This window comes from Macaca fascicularis, chromosome 3, assembly GCF_037993035.2.
Source record: "Macaca fascicularis isolate 582-1 chromosome 3, T2T-MFA8v1.1".
NCBI classification, from domain to species: Eukaryota; Metazoa; Chordata; class Mammalia; order Primates; family Cercopithecidae; genus Macaca; species Macaca fascicularis.
Window position 1 is genome coordinate 143439219 of NC_088377.1, and position 19263 is coordinate 143458481.

Here is a 19263-nt window from a genome sequence, read left to right on the forward strand (position 1 = left end):
AACTGCCAGAAGTAGGATAAAAAGCAGGAGAATGGGGTGTCCTGACAGCCAAGAGTCCAGTTTGTTAATGGAAGTAGTCAGCTGGGTGAAAATGTGGTGAGATATAGTCGTCCTGCAGTTTCTGTGGGGGATTGGTTCCCGGATCCCCACAAATATCAAAATGCTCAGATGCTTAAGTCCCTTATATGAACTGGTGCAGTATTTGCATATAACCTACATACATCCTCCTATATACTTTAAACCATCTCTAGGTCACTTATAATACCTAACACAATGTAAGTGCTACGTAAACAATTGCTATACTGTGTTTTAAATTTGTATTACCTTTAATTGTTATATTGTTACTTTGCATTTTTTCCCAAATATTTTCCATCCTCAGTTGGTTGAATTTGCAGATGTAGAACCCGCAGATGCAGAGGGCCAACTGTGTTAAGTCGAATACAGAGTCCTCTGGATTTCACAACAGAAAGGTCATTGGCAACCTTGACTACAGCAGTTTCACCAGGATGGTGGTAGAGAGGGCAGGCTGAGGAAGCCAGTTTGGAATGAAAGGCTGTTTCCTTCTTAATTTTAGCCACTGGGCCTGGGGACATTGGACAAAGGGGCTGCATAAATCCCAGCAGGCCAGATATGGCTGATTTCATCCTTCTACGATGGGTCTCTGTTTTTTCTAATTGTAGTTAGAGCATCTCAGAACATGAATGATGCTGTGTAGCACATCTTCCTTGGCAACCACCTCATAAATGAACATGATCACACACTTTAGCCAATGCCCAGGTTCAAAAAAGGAGAAAGGGAGACAAGGAAGGAAGGAAGGAAGGAAGGAAGGAGGGAAGGAGGGAAGGAGGGAATGGGGAAGGCAGGGAAGGAAGGAGGCGGGGAAACAGGGAGGCAGGCAGGCAGGGAGGGAGGGAGGGAGGGAGGTAGGGAGGTAGGGAGGCAGGCAGGCAGGCAGGCAGGCAGGCAGGCAGGAAGGCAGGAAGGAGAAAAACATGGTCTGAAGGAAGCAGAACTAAACTGAACTCTTCTGGTTATTATATATCAAGATTTCGTAAAGACTAGATTTTCCAGTCTTAGAGAAGGGCTCTTCCTGTCCACCACAATCTGTGTCACCTTGCTGAGGCAGGTGACAGGGCAAGGTGGGATACGGGCTGCCTGCTGAAAAGTCCCCTGGTGCTTTACAGAGCTTTGCAGCCTCGTGCCTGGGCAGACACCACACGTCTGATACTGAACTGAAGAGTTCCTATGCAGAAAAATGAAAATACTCAACCACTCATATAGATGTCTATCTTTTAATCACTTTATGATATAGTAAATCTTAATTTCTCATTAATATTTTTAATCAGTAGTGACTTGGAATATTTTAGCTTTTAGTTTCTCCCACTGTTAAGTGTTTAATGATCTATGAACAAACTCCTGAGAAACTTTTATAAGAGGAATCTTCGAATTTGTGAATAATTTCACCTTTCACGATATGAAAAATCAGTGGAGGAGGGAAAGAAAAGAGTGTCTCCCTGAATCTCAGAAGTAATCTGAGGCCAACTAATGATGGATGGACATTTATTTGTCTGGTTTAATATTTTTTCATTTTTCTGGGTAGGAACTCTCCAGTTCAGTGCCAGACATGTCCGATGTTCCGAAATAAATGCTAAATCTTCTGCTTAAGGACACGATCTGGTTCCTGTTGGTTGGCAGTGGCCACTGTTCATGCCCATGTCACATATTTTGATCCTATTTGCAAGGTAACATCTTGGGACAATTTCTAAGCAAAAAGAGTAAAGAAACCCAAAATTTTACTCCCGACTGGCCCATTTTGTAATCTTGGTCAAGTTACTTAACCTCTCTCTGCTTCAATTCCTCCTTCAGGAGATGGTGTGAGTAATATCAACCTTCTCCCTTTATCTAAGAAGTAATTTGAGGCCAGCTAATTAACTCTACCATATGTGATGTAATGATGGGGAAAAGAGCTATTAAAATGTGAAATATCATTACCATGGTCCAAGTCAGAGATCACTCTTGCACAAGCAACCCTCTAGTTAGGCCTTTTGAAGACCACTTTTTAACTCTTCTAAGCTGTATCTCGCTAGATAGGTGGGTTGCCACCACCTATCATTTGTCAGTCTGATTTTAAACTGTAACCCACCCAAAAATAGAACACATTCTCATTTTCATTGGATATATTTGCCTTTGAGGATTTCAGACTATTCCTTAAGGTAACCAAGGATACCTGAGGTGTAGCAAAATGACACCTGGGAATCACAGCACCTGAAAATGACTGCCTTATTGCACTTATTCAAAACCTCACCTGCAAGGGTACTAGTTAATGAGGCGGCTTCCACAGGAGCCCAATCCATAAGTAGGCAGCAGGTGGGGTGCAGAAGAAAAATGTGCTTTCCCTTAGAAAGTGTATGTCTCACAACTGTAAAGTTGGATATTTTATCCTCATCTTACAAAGGAAGAAATTGAGGCTCAGAGATTTAGTTGTTGGTCCAAAATCATGTCACCAGTAAATACATGCCAGAACCAGGATTAGATTCCAGGGCTTCTGATGCTCCTCTAGAATTTTACTATGTGAAAATGATAATGGACATCAGCGTATGGAAGAAGGAAGGTTAACATTATGCCCAAAATGTTCCATTCGAATTTCACATAGAATGAAAAACTTTTTTCATCTGCCATTCTAAAGATGGCCAGAATTACGGGGAAAACCAACGCCACTGCCCTTTTCCTCTCCTTATTGCTTTATAAATCAGTATCAAAGGTACTATATAAGAATCCTCAAGTTTCAAACAAAGTAGACCTTGGACATTAGATGACTGAGTATGCACAAGTATCCCTGACAGCCTCTGACACGTTACAGAGGCAGGAACTTGAATCACATGCACTGAGGCTACTGTATGGGACTGAATCTTTTAGCTAGTGAGGGAGGCTCACCTGGCACCCAGAATTCAAATCTATCCATGTGGTTTCTTTGTTCTCCACTCACGACCATATACTAATTCTGTGGAAGGAAAATTACACTCTAGAATATCACAAAATTTGAGCATTTCCAAGGTCATGAGACGTATTTCTTACAAATATCAAGGATTCACGGTAATTGGATTCCCTGCTTTCATTTCCCCTTAGTGGCCAGAAGCTCCAGGGAACTGTTGCTCACAGTCGTAGCTAACTCATCTCAGATTCCTAATACATCTGTCCTTCTACTTGGCTTCTGACCAGCTGTTGCTTTAAAAAAAAAAAAAAAAAGTCATCTCTCATTTTTATCATTGTTTTATATGTGTTTTGATGTTGTCAATTGTCTTAGATCCTTTTTGGAAGTAGATAACTTAAATCCTAAGTAACTGTTGGAACTAGACTTCCTAGAAAGAATCATCCTAGTCCTGGGGCCCTGCATAATGTTAGAAGTACTAAGAATTAATTTCCATCCGGACTTGGCAAAGAAAAATAATGTAATTAAGGACAACGATTCAAAAAAAAAAAAAAAAGATCGTTTTAAAATGAATTTATCCATACTCTGAAACTGACAGCACCTAGGAATATGCTTTGAGTGACACCTACTGGTTGAGAACGTGAGAACGTCACTTTCCAACTTCGAGATAACCCAGATCAGTGTTTCTCAAAACTTGGCTCAAGACCAAGCTTGTCCAACCCGCCGCCAGCTTTGAGTGTGGCCCAACACAAATTCGTAAACTTTCTTAAAAGATGATGAGATTTATGCCTGGACTTCTTTTTTTTTTTTTTTTTTTTTTAGCCTATCGGCTATCGTTAGTGTATTTTATGTGTAGCCCAAGACAATTCTAATATGGCCCAAGAAAGCCAAAAGATTGGACACCCCTGCTAGACCACCTTTTTCAGAATCACCTGGGTGCCTGATAAAAATACAGAGAACTTCCTGGGCCCCGTGCTGCTAAAATCTCCGGGCCTGGTCCTCCCGGGGAATCTGTATTTTTCACCACCACCCTGGTGATTCCGAGGTCTGCTCGAGTTGGAGACCCACTGATTGATTCAAGGGCTGTCAAGTGAGCTGTCCACACAGGACTATCAGGCCCGAGGACACCCCCGGAAGTTAGCAGGGCCAATGCGAAGGGATTAGGCCCGGGCTTCGCGTTCGCCTCCCCGGTCCACGGACGGGGTTCGGGGCGTGGGGGCTAAGCGGGGCGGAGGGAACCCCCAAATCCCCGGGGGCGCGGCCGCTGCCCTCTCGGCAGTGAGGGTGGGGGTGGGGGTGGGGGTGGGGGTGGGGGCGGCGGTGGCTCCGGCCCCTGAGAGCAGTCGCCCCATCTGTCTGCCCCTGTCCCCGGCATAGAGAGGGCGCGGGAAAGTCCTGCGCGCGCCATTGCTAACGTTTGTGCTTCCCGTCCACAGACGAACCCGCCCCCTGGAGTTCTCCCGCTGCCGCCGCCCCAGGTCTGCCGGAAGTAGGCGTCTCCCTGGACGACGGCCTCGCTCCATTCTCTCCATCACATCCAGCCCCACCCTCCGACCCTTCCCACCAGATAAGCCCAGGCCCAACTTGGGATATCAAACGGGAACACGACGTTAGGAAACCAAAGGAGCTTTCAGCCTGCGGCCAGAAGAAGCAGCGCCTCGGGGAGCAGAGGGAGCGCTCGGCGAGTCCGCAGAGGGCCGCGCGGCCGAAGCTCGAGGAGGCGCCCGGCGGCCAGGGGCGGCCCGAGGCCGGCAGGCCCGCCTCGGAGGCCAGGGCGCCCGGGCTCGCGGCGGCAGACGCGGCGGACGCGGCGCGGGCGGGCGGGAAGGAGGCGCCCCGCGCGGCGGCGGGCTCCGAGCTCTGCCGGCGCGAAGGCCCGGGCGCTGCGCCCACGTTCGCCGGCCCGGGCAGCGGCGCGCGGGAGGTCGAGGGCAGGGCGGGTGCGCGCGCGGGTCCCCGGCCGGGCCCGCGACCCCCGGGGGGCGCCCCCGCGCGCAAGGCTGCCGTGGCGCCGGGGCCTTGGAAGGTGCCGGGCTCTGACAAGCTGCCGGGCGTCCTCAAACCCGGCGCCTCGGCCGCCAGCAGATGAGCCGCGCGGCCAGGCCCCGCCCGCCCCGGCGCAGGCCGTTCTTCTTAGGTTCCGTCTCACGGCGTTTTAATTTATTTTCACTGTCACATGCATAGATCCACGAGGCACTAAGGCCTGGGAGCATCGACGTGAAGTCCCACGTGTCCGGTGTGCTTGGGCGGCATCGCGTCCACGCGCAGACCTAAACTGATCCTAAAGCCCCCGGTTCCATTGTGGGGGCTTTGGCAGCTATGGAAGAACCAAAATAACGTGAAGAACATCACAGAGAGAGTGCAGTGTAGCTTTAGTTTGAGAAAAAAAAATATTCCTCCCCACTGCATGAAGGATTTGGATGTCATCCAAACTTTATATCAAGAAACTGGACAAGTTAAGAGCAATCACAAACTGGAATATCGCCTTAAAAATCAAACTGCACGAAGCAAGCTGAAACTGAGACAAGATTATATCTTTTAATTGATCTAAAGCGTTGTAAATAAATTGTTCTCGACATATCTAGACAGGGGTTAAAGGGTTTCTTTGACACATTTGGAACCGTTCACCCATGACATGTTTCCATGGCTCACCCTTGGCATCCATCCTCGGTGTTAGCAGCAGCGTTCCCTGCCTCCTGCAGGATGACTTAGAAATCTAGTGAGTTTCTTGGTGTGATGCCATTTTTATTGCCATTTCTGTGATCGAATCTCATTTCTGTACATTTTCAGTGGTAGAAAAAAAGGTTTTAAAAATTGTATCCTAGGGAACAGTTTGCCATAAGTCAGAATTTTGCAGTTTAGCTCATAGATCTTAATTGGTTTTTCTCTAAAATATGAATGTTATAATTGAAGGACCACAATTTGTTTAATCAAGATTGGCAACGCTGCAGTTCCTTTATGAAGAGGCTTTTCTGTCGTCCCAGGCTAGCAGAGATGGATAGCTTCTTTGTCAGCAATGTGATTTCACTTTGTCTTATTTTAAACCCTGTCTCCATGACTTCATTTGCACTTTGACAGAGCAGAGGCAGAGTTTTGTCTTATATTTCTCAGACTATAATGAATCTCTAATGTTAAAAAATTATAACAATTTATTTTCATTAAAGAACGTGAGTCTTTTTATCATTCCTTTCTGCTTAGCCTTCTTTCCTTACTCTTTCTTCCTTTTGTTTCCATTGGTTTTCTTTCGTCTTGTATTCTTTGCAAGTTTTTTTATTTTGTTAGCAACTTCTAGATGTTTATCTTCATGGATCTATGATTGGCCTCCTAGTAAAATTCTAAGCCTTGCCTTTCTTTCCTGCTGTTTTAGCATTTCTTTGTAAAATGTTAGCTTCAATTAATTATCCATTGGTACTTACTGTAGCTACACATATTAAAAGGCAAAGTGTTTCTGAAGGCAATTTCTTTTTAATATGCCCTGAATGAATGAGGCTTCATCCTTTCCATATTCTAACTCTTTAGAGGAGTTCAAATGCAAATAAGCTTCACCTCCCTGCACTTGTAGTCTAAAAAGTAAAAGGGGCGATCAGGTTCATCTCAAAGGTCACAGGTAATAGCCTCCCTGGGCTGATCATTCCCTCTCCTTGTAACTGCAGCATCCTGAGTAGCAGTTTAATTTTCATCAGACATCGGAGTAGTTTAGTTGTTTGACAGGAGGAGAATAAGGTTGAAAGCCTCAAGTGAAGGATCTTGCAGCTTGTAAAAGCAATTTCCAAAAATGAAACCCATTCATCATAAACAAAAGCACAAACACATGTAGCAGTTTATAATGCTTTTGGTTTAATCTCAATTAGTCTTTCTCCCCTGGACTAGAAATCCAGTATAGTTTGCCATTAATTTATTGAATCTGGTTTTGGACAATGCTTCTGTAGTGTAGCTGCACGTCCTGGTACTGTATTCTCCGACCTTTATTTTCCATGTATCACAAAAGGAAAAAAAAAATTGAGATTACACTGGCATAAACTCTAATTTGCACAGTTCACAGCTACTACTTGTGCAGTAATTGCTTTATGCGGCTGTAATCCATAACCTGTGAAGACAGCACATCATCTAAATCCCATTCCAAATAATATTTCTGTGTAGTGTTAGCTGTGAATTTACCCTGTACAGCTGTATCTCTATAAATATAATTCCATGTATTAATAGTCACAGAAAGACTGTAAGTGAGCAACTATTTTTATGAAACGCACCACTATGGATAAATTAACTTTTACAGAAATCTTGTTTACTGTATGATATTCTAAAACACTGTCAAATAAAATATATATCCAAAAATATTTTCTTTTTCCAACTATATAGGCTGTGTGTTGATTTGAAATAGATTACTGGGAGTTAACTTGGTTTTTCAAAACTGCAGTTTTCATCGATTTTTTTTTTTTTTTGGATGTGTAAGTTTTAATGCCCCAAATAGGAGTTTTTTGAAACTTGAATCTAAAAGCAGTGGCATTACTGGGAAAGATTGTTGGCTTTTTTGGCCTAACAGTTTTCTCAGTCTCGTTGGTATTTGCTTGTCAGGTTACTACATCATTTATGAATTGGCTGTATATTTCTGTTGCTTGCTACATTGATATTTTACCTTTTTTCAAAAAGGATTTCAAGTATCCATCTGTAATAAATTCCATCACATTTTTTCCTTTTAATTCTGAAATTTTCTCATGCAAAATCCCAAGATGTTCATGCAGAAGCCAACATAGCGAGCAGCAGTGAACTGGTCCAAAATGAGTGGTCGAATCTAGCTTTTGTCATGTCTTCGGATGCCTGTGGTAGGAAGGGAGAGTTCGGCTCGGCCGGTGGGTGATTACAGCCCTACCATCGAGGAGCTGACAATCGGAACAAACTAACCAAGACTTCCCACTCCACCTGTCAGTAGGAGGCCTAAAGTTCCCAAACTCAATCTTTTATTCCAATACAAAAATTATTAATATTGTGTATCATTTTTATAAAAGGAAAGAGATGATGTATAAAATGAAACACAAAAATTAGGAAATTTGTAACACATGCAGTTCTTTATGAAGTAATCAGAATGGGCCAGTGCAAGCTGAAAAAGACCTATACAAAAATGTAGTTTAAATGGAATATAAATATTCATACTGCACTACTTATTTTAAAATAATACAAATTACTAAGACACCAAAAGATAGGAAGCCAGAGATCAAAGGACTAGGATAGGGACAGGGCAGGAACTAGGGGGAGGCCAGCAAGGCCTCTGCTGACTTGGACAGGGCCTTATCATGAATTCATGTCTCCAAGGTATAGGTAGGAAACTGAACAGAGGAGGGACTCAGATGGGGACTGGCCAAAGGGCGAGTGTGCCCTCCTCTAAAGCTACTGGTTTGTCAAGTCCAGCACGGAACAGTATTCCACCTTCTCAAGAGAAGGAAAAAAAATTCAGGTATTTGAAATTTTTTGGTTTTTAAAGTTTGACAAGTTTAATTCACATTTATAAGAAAGGCTACACAAGAAAAAAAAAAAAAAATACCACAACAAACCAGATGCAGCCACATCTGGTCCACAGCCCACCAGTTTGGAACTACAGCCAGGCATTTGGCAGGAGAACCCATTGTTTTCATCAGGGCCTGGGTCACCTTCCAAGCAGTGGAGGCACAGCCCCCAGAGGTGGTAAACCCTGTAGCTATTGGGGTACACACACGCCAGGAACTGCCTCAAATGCGTATTCCAAGCATGAGACACGCCACCAGAAACCTGGTTGCATCTCTGCAGTAGACGTGGATCTGCTGTAAAGCTGCATAAACTGACGGTTACATGGGCCCTGAATCTTATTTGAAAGTTTATCTTCTCTTTTTAATGTGTTTCCCCCAAAATTTGTAAACTTGGGGCTTCCCCTAAGTAATCTGCCCCTGCTCCCCTGATACTGCTGTTTTTCAGGCCAAAGTCATGGCAAAAATCGAATGATCTCTTTGCTGAAATAATTTGGATTTAACAGACATTTCTGCTTCAGACAACTATAGTGCCAGACAGGATGTCTGTAAAATCACAAGAATAGTTTCCAAGTCTTACCATAGTAAAATTCCTGTGTTTAGTAAGTTCTGCATCATGTCTAGTGTATGCAGGGCCCCAGTTACATGTGTAGAGATTATGATTATTGGTGGTAATAACAGCTGTGGTTGTAAACATTTGGGTATAAACAATGGGGCAACACCCTAGAATTAAACCAAACCCTTGCTGGGCATTTGGTAGCAGATCACCCAGGCAACTCAGTGATCAGGGACTTCATAAAAGCTTAAGTCCGTCCCACCACCCCTGGGGAAGGAAACTGGCCACCACAAATGACAGCCTTATCTTAAGAACTCTAGTTTGATGGAATCTTTTCTTCTGATGAAACTGCTTCTTGGAGAGTGATCTCACCTGGAAGAACCTGGCATTCTGTGAAGCAATAAAGTGACCTTTGACCTCCTAAGTGGGAGAGGTACATTTTCTAAAACTAGCAGGCTGTGTGCATGTCCACCTGCTCTATACAACGGCCCTTTACATGGCAAGGAAAGGCTCCATCTGTCACCTGTCCTGCATTTGACACTGGTACATTATGGTGTAAAAACCTCTAGGGAATTAAACAAAGGGACAATTGGCGAATGCAGCCCTCAGCAGTAAGAAATAGTTAAGTGGGCAACAGCTTATTTGATCGAGGAGCCCAGGCAGAGATCCTGGTGATCTCAGAATTGGCACCTACATTTATGTGAGTTTTCAAATAAAGTCAGATTTCTGATTGAATGTGTGATTGGCTATTTGTCTGCCTTGACCACTTAGACTAGCTCTGCCAATGAGATTATACAGCACATATTTTCCTAGATTAAAGGCATCAGGGCTGGGCACGGTGGCTCACAGCTGAAATCCCAGCACTTTGGGAGGCAGAGGCAGGAGGCTCATTTGAGCACAGGAGTTTGAGATTAAAGGCATCAAATCTATAATTACTTAAGGTTTAAATGAAAATATACTTAGAGCATGCATGCATACAAGAGGAAATACATTCTTTGCAATATTTGAATTTATGATTTAAAAAATGGAGATGTCAATTTAACAGTGAAATTGGATCTAATGGTTTAGAAAGTTATTTTAGGGGCTATGTGAGCTAAAAAGAGCACTCACATAGGCAAACCTCCTTAATTTAGTATAATAAAAATTTTCAAATAGCTGCTATATAAAAACACTGATGGTGTACAGAGCACAGGCCCTATTCTCAAGTTGCCTATAATCTAGTTAAAAGACCATGACAGTTAACCCAGGACAGAATGTGGTCTGTGTGACAGTGGGAATGCAGGATTCTGTAGGATACAGAAATGCTAAAAGTTGTTCTGGATAAGTGGCATTTTGGTTGGATTTTGAAGGATGGGAAGGAAATCTCTTGATATCTCAAGAGGCAGAGCGAGTATAAGGGAGAGAACAGCTTGAGCAAAGTTAAGGGAAATGTTGGAGGAATGTCAAGGTAGTGGGAAGTTATTGGTTTGGCTGAGAGTATATGAGAGAGTAGGTGGAGGGGGGAATTAAAGCAGGCCACGAAGCCAATAGTGAACAGTGGAGAGTCAGGAAAGATTTCAGAGCAGAGAAGACAAAGTCAGCCCTGGGCTCTGAAGTTAGTCCTGGCAGCCTTGTCTAGGAAGAAGAGCAAGTGGAGAAACTCTTGTAGGTGCTTCATGTCAGTCCTGGTGAGAGACAAGACCTACCCACCTGGAATGGAGGGGAGAGTTTTGAGGGCTTTTGAGGAGGGGAAACAAGCAGACCTCAGACCTACTGGATGCTGAGAGTTAAGGACAATCACAGCCTTCAAGCCCAAGTGAAAGGAGAAAAATAGGAAGAGAATCAGATCTACAAGGGACATCACAGGGCTCTTAGATTGCCCAGATGGAAATATTCATGCAGCCAATAATCAAAGACTAAAAGTGAAGGTGTTTCAGTAAATTAGATTCAGGTGAGAAACTAAGTCTAAAGATTTAAGAGTCAACTCCCTAGAGCCCCACCACGACCCATTCCTAGACATTCTGATGTAATTGGTTGGGATGGGACCCGGACATCAGGATTTCTTTCAAAGCTCCTCAAGGAGACAAAGGTTGGGCAGCCAAGGATGAAAACCACTACCCTAGGAGTAAAAGTTGATTATGATCTTCAAGGTAGAAAATGGGCAAAGGGAAAAGGGACAGGAGCCACACTGGGGAGATGGGTCGGGGAATGAGTGGTTGGAAGGAGTGGTTGGAGAGACTGGACAGTGCAGGGTCATGGACTCCGAGGGAGGAGAGGATTTCAATGAACAAGGAGTGGCATCAGTGACCACATGTGCAATGATGTCACTCAGAAGCAGGAGTATGACTGAATCCCTTATTTTTATTTTTGGAGGTTCAAGAGACCTTTTAGTAGAACAGTACATTTATAAAGGTCACCGAGTGAATGAGGAGTAAGCAGGCAGAGGTCTTGCTGACAGAAACATTGTCGATTCAAAGGAGAAACAGAGGAAAATTGCTACTCATGGTTGGCTGGTTGTTTGTTAGTCTGGAGGTGACTTTTGCCTGCTTCAGCCCAAGGGGAGGGGGCTGGGGGAAATGAGGGAAAGTGACTGTGGGCTGCAGGCAGGGAAGGAGGTAGTCAGAGAGCCTGGAGGAAATGGAGGTAGGGAAGGAATACGGAGTACCCCAAGAGGGATCGGGGGTCATGGAGAGGAGACTTGGCAGAAGAACACTCATCCACTTCGAGAAGGTTGTATGTCTTTCAGAGATTTGGAAAAACACTAAAGAGGCAAATTAAGGGAGTCCATATCCTGTGCCTTCTGTGTTTTCAGCTAGTGGAAATCTGCTCAAATTTGTAAAATGTAGAGGTGACACTGAAAATTTGAAAAGAATTAAAACATTTTCCTGGAGATCTTAAACAAGAGAAAACAAACACAAACAAGAGAACAATAGAAGAAAGACAGGGCCTTTCTGAAGCTACTAAGTGGCAGATCTAGAATTTTTTCTTTTCAGAGCAGGAGTGAAAATTTACTAAAAAGCTTTAGAAGGAAAGAAGGCAAGTACAACTTGGAAGAGGGCCAAGCAGGTGACCTGAGAAACCAAGAGCACAGCTTACCTCTTGACTTGGAGTTTGATCTGTTGGCCTACTTCTGGGATCTCACGTTTCTTCTCCCCAATCCTGAGATCTTATTGAGAAGCTGCTGATTAGTTTCAGGTGTTTTCTGTTAGGAGACTGTCTTTCCCTGGCACTGGCTGTGACCAATTACTACTTTAGAGAAACAGTTAACAACCGCCTGACCATCCCCTGAGGGTCTCCCAACACTCCTGGTGCACGTGGTGGGGGTGGAGCCCTATCCTTCCCTGCTCTACCTAACTAGCTGCCGACTGTAACATTTTCCCCCTCAAGAGTCCACGACCCCAAATCTTTGGGGTAAAATGGACAAAGGACAAAGGTCTGCCTTCTGTAACTGCTTCGTGCTGACAGAGGGGCAGTGGTGGTTCTGTGGGTCTTGATTTCTTGCCTGCAGGGCTGAGTTGGCTCCATGAGTTGGTGAAAGCGGTATCCAGCCAGGTCAAGGGTGACAGGGACAGGATTTTGCCTCTGTCGTGTCCCACTGACAGGCAGTCTAGAGGGTCTGTGTAGAAGGGTGATTATTAAATATTGAGAGGATGGTATCCCTCACTGAGGATCATGTGGAACTTAATGGCCTGAAGGCAAGAGGAGACAAACCAGGTTATTAGATTAGAAGACACAGACCAAAGCAAAACAAGGGGGTGAGGACATATCCAAAACTTCTGAGGCTGCTGACACACCCAGGTAGCTAGTGGCTATAGTGATGCCTGCTAAGACTTGGGTGCATGGGGTTTGGCTTTGGTTAGCTCCGTTGGTCTTATTTTCCCAAAAAAGAAACCTCCAGGTTTACCCCCATCACCTGGCAGGATTTGGAGGATAATTGCCCAGAATTAGAACATTGATCTGGATTTTTACATTACTCATCCCTTTTGTTTCTTCTGAGCTGCAGCCAGAGATCACTGGTTGGTTTACAGGAGTAAGCAGGGTTGATCTAAAATCTAGACAAAAACTTAAAAGCAACTTATGAGACTTGAATTTAATGAAGGGTGTGCCATAACCTGTTTCTCAGAAATAACATCATTTCTCCAGTCCTTATTTTTGTTAACAAATCATGATAGGACTGATTTTTTTGCACAATTAACTTTAGTCTTATTATACTTGGCCTTATTATTTGCATAAAGTGCAGCAAGAATAATTATTTTTCACATAGGCTTTTAAAATTGGCTTTGATGGAACTCTGTTCCATAAGGAATCTTAGATAAAACTTTTTAAAGACCAGCCCAGCCATGGGTTTGTACCCCCAAATACCTATGAATTGGGTAAATTCCTCTTCTTTTAAGGTACCAAGATAACTTGGGGCTCTTGGGCCTGTTAGAAAGTGACAGTCTTTACTCACCACAGGTTAAGAACCCTGTACAGGGACTGTGCAGACAAGGAATGAGGCCAATTTTCCCAAGGGGCTTTTATTGGCTCTATAAGTCAAGCTTGATTTCTTAAAGAAAAGCATACCATTTCATTCAAAGCCTTGGTAAAACAACAAATTTCTCCAGTTGCAAAAGAAAACATTCTTATTCCACTTTTGCAAATAACTATATTGCCATAAGAATACTCACAAATTTTCCAAATTCTAGAGAAATCAGGTAGAGAGAAATATGTTCCAAATTTTGTTCACAGGTGTATACTATACTCAGTTGTCAAAGAGCTAAAAAGTTTCCTTGACTCTGAAAAATAAAACAAAGATTAGCAATGTTTTCAACAAAAAGTCAAAAAAAGATTACTTCACTCTTCTATTAGTTCAATCCATTCAGTTAAACCCTGTTCTGCTTGATATTCATGAACATTTCAGCTCTATATAGGTATAGCTTGGATATCTGCTTTTAATTAAGTTGACTTTTGATCATAGTGCTCTTAAAATCCTTTTAATGTCTTATACCCGACCTTAACCTGGCCAAATGGCAAATACTTGTGTCTTTTGAGCTTTGCCAAAGGCAACCTCACAGGTGAAGTCAATAAGTTTTAACTAAATTTATGACTTAACCATGAGTGTACAAGGTATTTTTAGAAAGGTGATAAGCAATTTTTACAAAATTTAGAGTCCACAAAAGTAGCTCTGAGAAAGGAAAATTCAAGAACAGAAATCAGGCTGGGTACGGTGGCTCACACCTGTAATTCCAGCACTTTGGGAGGCCGAGGCGGGCAGATCGTGATGTCAGGAGATCAAGACCATCCTGGCTGACATGGTGAAACCCCATCTCTACTAAAAAATACAAAAAAAATTAGCCAGGTGTGGTGGTGGGCTCCTGTAGTCCCAGCTACTCGGGAGGCTGAGGCAGAAGAATGGCATGAACCCGGGAGGTGGAGCTTGCAGTGAGCCAAGATCACACCACTGCACTCCAGCCTGGGTGACAGAGCGAGACTGTCTCAAAAAAACAAAACAAAACAAAACAAAAAAACGGAGAAATCAGTCAGAAGTTGTTCATGGAGGGGCAGGGAATACAGTGATTTTTAGCATTTCTACAACCAGTTTTCACAGAGAGAGAAGCCAGAAGTCTGACTGGTAAGAATTTTAATATTTTCTTTTGGAGGAAGGGGATGCCATTTGCCCCACCCAACAGGCTTAGCTCTGTCATCCTTATTCTACTCTCCATTATAAAAGACTTAAGAGGCTAATCTGAGGACCTCCTGCACAGGGGTACTAGGTTTCGAAGCTGAGTCTTATAATTTCTTTCCAGTTTATTTTTAAGCCAAGAAGTTTAAGATTCGAGGAAATTAAACTTCTCCTAGTTTTGGGGAATGCATCCAAGGGTCATGTCCTGTGATATGGAGATGAGATTACCTATCTGCCACTCATGAAGAGAACAAAGGAGGGGAAAAAATAGAAAAAAGAAGTCATCCTCCCTTTCTTCCTATTACTCTGGATGGGGCATCCCCCATTGTCCTGGGTTCCAAGCTTAATCAGTCTTACTGTATACCCTTGGTTCTTGGTTCCAGGCTTAACCAGTCTTACTGTGTACCCTTGGGTAGATCTAGAATTCTAACTCAGGTCTGACTTAATACAAAGTCTGGTATTGAATAAGTGCTCAATAAAGAGTTGTTAAATAAAAGAATACTCCTTCCAAAACACTTCTGAGAGCAGGAATGATTCAAGCCTCCCTGTTTATCTGCAGGCATTTCTGAAACAGAGCATGCTCTGCCTAGGACTTCCTGGGCCATCTCTTCACCAGACACAGCCCATGTGTCTACAGGATTTGTCCCCTAACACTAAGACATCTAGCCTTGTTCCAAGGCCAGGAGCCAAGGACATGAACAATAAAGTTAATCTAGCATTAGAATGGCAGGATTATTATGGCAGGATAATTATTATTATTATATAACAATTGTTTTCAAAGTGTTATTATGCATATTCCCATTTGATTCTCACACTATATAAAATGGAAATGGGAACGATTATCTTTGCAGAGATGAAGAAGTTGTGGTCTTTAAGATTATTTGCCCAAAGTCACACAGCTACTAAGAAGCATAGCACTCAGCTTCTAAATCCCAATCTTGGACCCTTTCCAGCACACAGCATGAGGAAGGGTGTAGAGGGAGTACAAGGACAAGGCCACCAAGTGGGAGGAGCCCATGTTCTGGGCAAAGGGGAGTGACAGGGGTCAAGACAAGAAAAGGATATCAGAAGTGGGTAAGATGGTAGGCACTCCTAGACCATGTAGCTGGAGGGGACCTCAGAGAGAGGGGGACAAGAGGTTATGCAGTTTCAGGTGGGTCCTTCCAAATCAATGTGATTAAAACGACTCTTAGGAATAAAGAATAAAACATGCGAATGAAAGCAGAATGCTCTCTTAATATCTTTAAATGCTTGCCTTAAGGCAAAAGCCACAGCAAAGGGAGACTGCTGAACCATTAGGCAAAGGAATTATCCTATGCATCATAAATTCATTCACAAAAGTGTTAGCACGCAAAGAGTGCCTTGTTACTGGAAGCAAAGACAGAAAAGATTTGACTTCTTGAAATCCAGGTACCACCAGGAAAGACATGAGCCAATTTATTTTTCCAGTGCTTAGCAAGAGAATACAAATGAGCTGCAACTGCTTCAACCATAATGGACATGGAATAAAACGAGAAATTCATAGAAAGAATGCTTCAGAACAGAGACCTGTGTACACTACGCTTTTCAAATGTTAAAAACTAGCAGGGTCATAAGATTCAGGGACATACCTTCAACTGTCTCTGTGCTATGCAGGCATGCCTGGATTCTTGCTTCTTGATCTAGATTTCCAACTCTGAGATAGACCTAGTCATGGCTCAAAGCAAGCCAAAGTGAGCAAATGCAGCACTACAAGACAAAGGCTGAGAATATATATGTATATATACTCACCCATGACCACACAGAGACTCACGAGCACACAGATACACAGATGCACACACATCTATCCAGGGACTCCAATTTTAATACTTTTATTGTGACAAAATAACATCTATACCAAAAAGTACACAAAAAACATTTGGAGGGTTTACTCAGTTTTAAAATAGGTACACGTAGAACCATCATCCATGCTGAGAAACAGCCTGGGATCAACTACTTGAGACTGGGTCAGGCACGGTGGCTCATGCTTATAATCCCAGCACTTTGGGAGGCCAAGGCAGAAGGATCACCTGAGGTCAGGAGTTCGAGACCAGCCTGGCCAACATGGCAAAACCCCGTCTCTACTAAAAATACAAAAATTAGCCGGGCATGGTAGAGTGCGCCTATAATCCTGGCTACTTGGGAGGCTGAGGCAGGAGAATCACTTGAAACCCTGGTGGGGAGGAGGTTGCAGTGAGCCGAGATCTCGTCATTACACTCCGGAGAGCCTGGGTGACAGAGTGAGACTGTCTCAAAAAAAAAAATTACTTGAGACTAATACAGAGTAAATACTTGACACGTACTTTTATTAGTACTTTTATCATTAATTAAGAGACAAGAGACATATACCATTTGCAGTGGTGCTGTGGGACTGCCATTCAGCAAGTATGTTTTAGCTGTCAGCTGGGTGCCAGGCGCTGTGCAAGGGCCACACCTGTGACAGTGAACTAGACTGGCAGTGTTCCCCACCTCTTTTCATCATCAGGCAAGTAATGCCACAATCAGTGACACAATTACAGGGTGGTGGGTGCCCCCAGAGAGAAGTCAAGGATACCACAGCAGGAGGCTTGCTGGCTGAGGGGGCAGGTGAGCCCAGCTTCTCCGGAGGAAGTGACTGCTCTGCTGAAGACTGAAGGTGCCCAGGACTCAGACAGGAACATGCTCTGTGGTACGGAAGCGTCTGGGGGAGAGTCAGGGCCTGAGGGAACCAGGATGATCAACTCACCTATTAGCCAGTGACTGGCCTGATTTTCAAACTAAAAATCCACATTGCAGCAAACCTCCCAGGCGCGGGCGAACTGCGGGGCTTGATTATCCAAGAAGGAATGGTGCGGTGATCAGGCTGGCAAATCTGAGGCCCCGACAGAAGCCAGTTGCCTCAGGCACAGAGGACGAGAGAGAAATCGCCAGCAGGAGGCTGGGAGCCACAGAGTCCAGATCACGCAGGGCCTAATCGGCCTTGGCCAGTATGTGGGCCTCCATTCAAAAGGCAGCAGGAGGCTGCTGATGGGTTCTAATTGGGCAGAACGACCTGATGTGATGTGGGTTTCTTGTAAATAACACTCTGGCAATGGAGTGGAGACTTCAGAGGGGATAGGCCTTGTGGAGACCACCATTGTGCTTTCTACCCAACTTTTCTCCCCTGGCCTCAGTTCCTCCTCTCCTCACTCTCCATCCTCTGTGTCCTGTGCTGTAGGCTCCCAAGCCCTGGAGGCTGGAGACACCAAGCTCAGCCTCCCTGAACTTCTGTCTTGGAGCAGGCATGAGCCTTTCAGGGAGGGCTCCGGAGGCCTCACTGGTACATTTACAATTCTGTAACAAACATTCCCGGACAGGTGTCATCAGTACACCAACTCACAACCCTCACTTTCCAGGTTCTAAGACCTTTTCTCCAACACCAAGGTGTAGATTGAAAGTTGATCTTATGTCTGTGGAATTAATACTCACTATGCCTAGCATAGAATAGGTGCTCAGTGAATTCTTGCTGAAGGTTGAATAATTTTTTTAGAACTGGTCTCTTCTCTAAATCCAACATCATTTCCCTGAGTGTATTAGTCCATTTTCACACTGCTGATAAAGACATACCCAAGACTGGATAATTTATATAGGAAAAAGCATTTAATGGACTTACAGTTCCACTTGGCTGGGGAGGCCTCACAATCATGGTGGAAGGCAAGGAGGAGCAAGTCATGTTTTACATGGATGGCAGCAAGCAAAAAGAGCTTGTACAGGGAAACTCCCATTTTTAAAACCATCAGATCTCCTGAGACTTATTCACTATCATGAGAACAGCAAAGGAAAGACCCGCTCCCATGATTCAGTTATCTCCCACAGGGTTTCTCCCATGACATGTGGGAATTGTGGGAGTTACAATTCAAGGTGAGATTTGGGTTGGGACACAGCCAAACCATATCACTGAGTAGGAATGGCTTTCAGCCTGGCAAGCAGCCCTGATGAGTCAGAGTGGGCAATTTGTGATTTTCCTCAGGTTTGCAGCTGTGTCTACAAAATTCTGACACAGGAGGCTGATACTGTTATTTGAGCATCCCTTGGGATGAAAGCTAAGCTTCTGGGACTCATTCAGGTGCTTTATCCAAAATAAACCCAATAACTCTTTCCCCTGGACTTTCCCTCCTCATGCTGAGGCCCAGCCTTTGAAGCCAGCAGGGCTTGAGGAGGCCTGGCCCTGGCTTTTTTTGCGGGGAGGGGAAGGCAAGGGCAGGAGCAGAGTTATAATGACAGGGCAGGCCTTCTTGTTCCAGCTTTCCTTATACAAACCCAGGGAGAAACTTTCCACTAATATCCTTGGCTGAATTCAGGTACATGGTGTCCAGCTGGTCAGGATTCTTTAGATGGACTCAGCCTTCAAACAGTGAATGTTTGCTGGAAGTGTGTAAAAGGCCTCTGCCAGTCTGGGCCAGGACTGGTCCAGACTCCCTCTGCCTCTCTGCTCCAATTGCAACTCCTCTAAATAATACACACACACACACATGCGCGCGCACGCGCACACACACACACACACACACACACAGCCTATATATCCCATTTGACTCCCTGCCTGGGCTCCTGCTACTCATGTCAAGCAGCACATATGAGCTGTTTCAACCAACCTCAGCCCTGCAGC

At 44.1% G+C, this 19263-nt stretch overlaps 1 protein-coding gene across 36 annotated transcripts in view; it reads left to right on the forward strand.

Moving 5' to 3' along the window:
- MAGI2 (membrane associated guanylate kinase, WW and PDZ domain containing 2) overlaps window positions 1-7261 on the forward strand; it is a 1469004-nt gene extending 1461743 nt beyond the window's left edge. For 25 of the 36 annotated variants that reach the window (XM_045387570.2, XM_045387574.2, XM_045387576.2 and 22 more), the window contains one exon: window positions 4366-7261. In XM_045387570.2, the coding sequence (XP_045243505.2) occupies window positions 4366-5018 (653 nt within the window). In that variant the 3' untranslated portion in view covers window positions 5019-7261. The remainder of the gene's footprint in view (window positions 1-4365) is intronic. The other 11 variants (XM_045387580.3, XM_074035652.1, XM_074035654.1 and 8 more) reach the window with 5 other exon arrangements.
- The last annotated feature ends 12002 nt before the right edge of the window (window positions 7262-19263 follow it).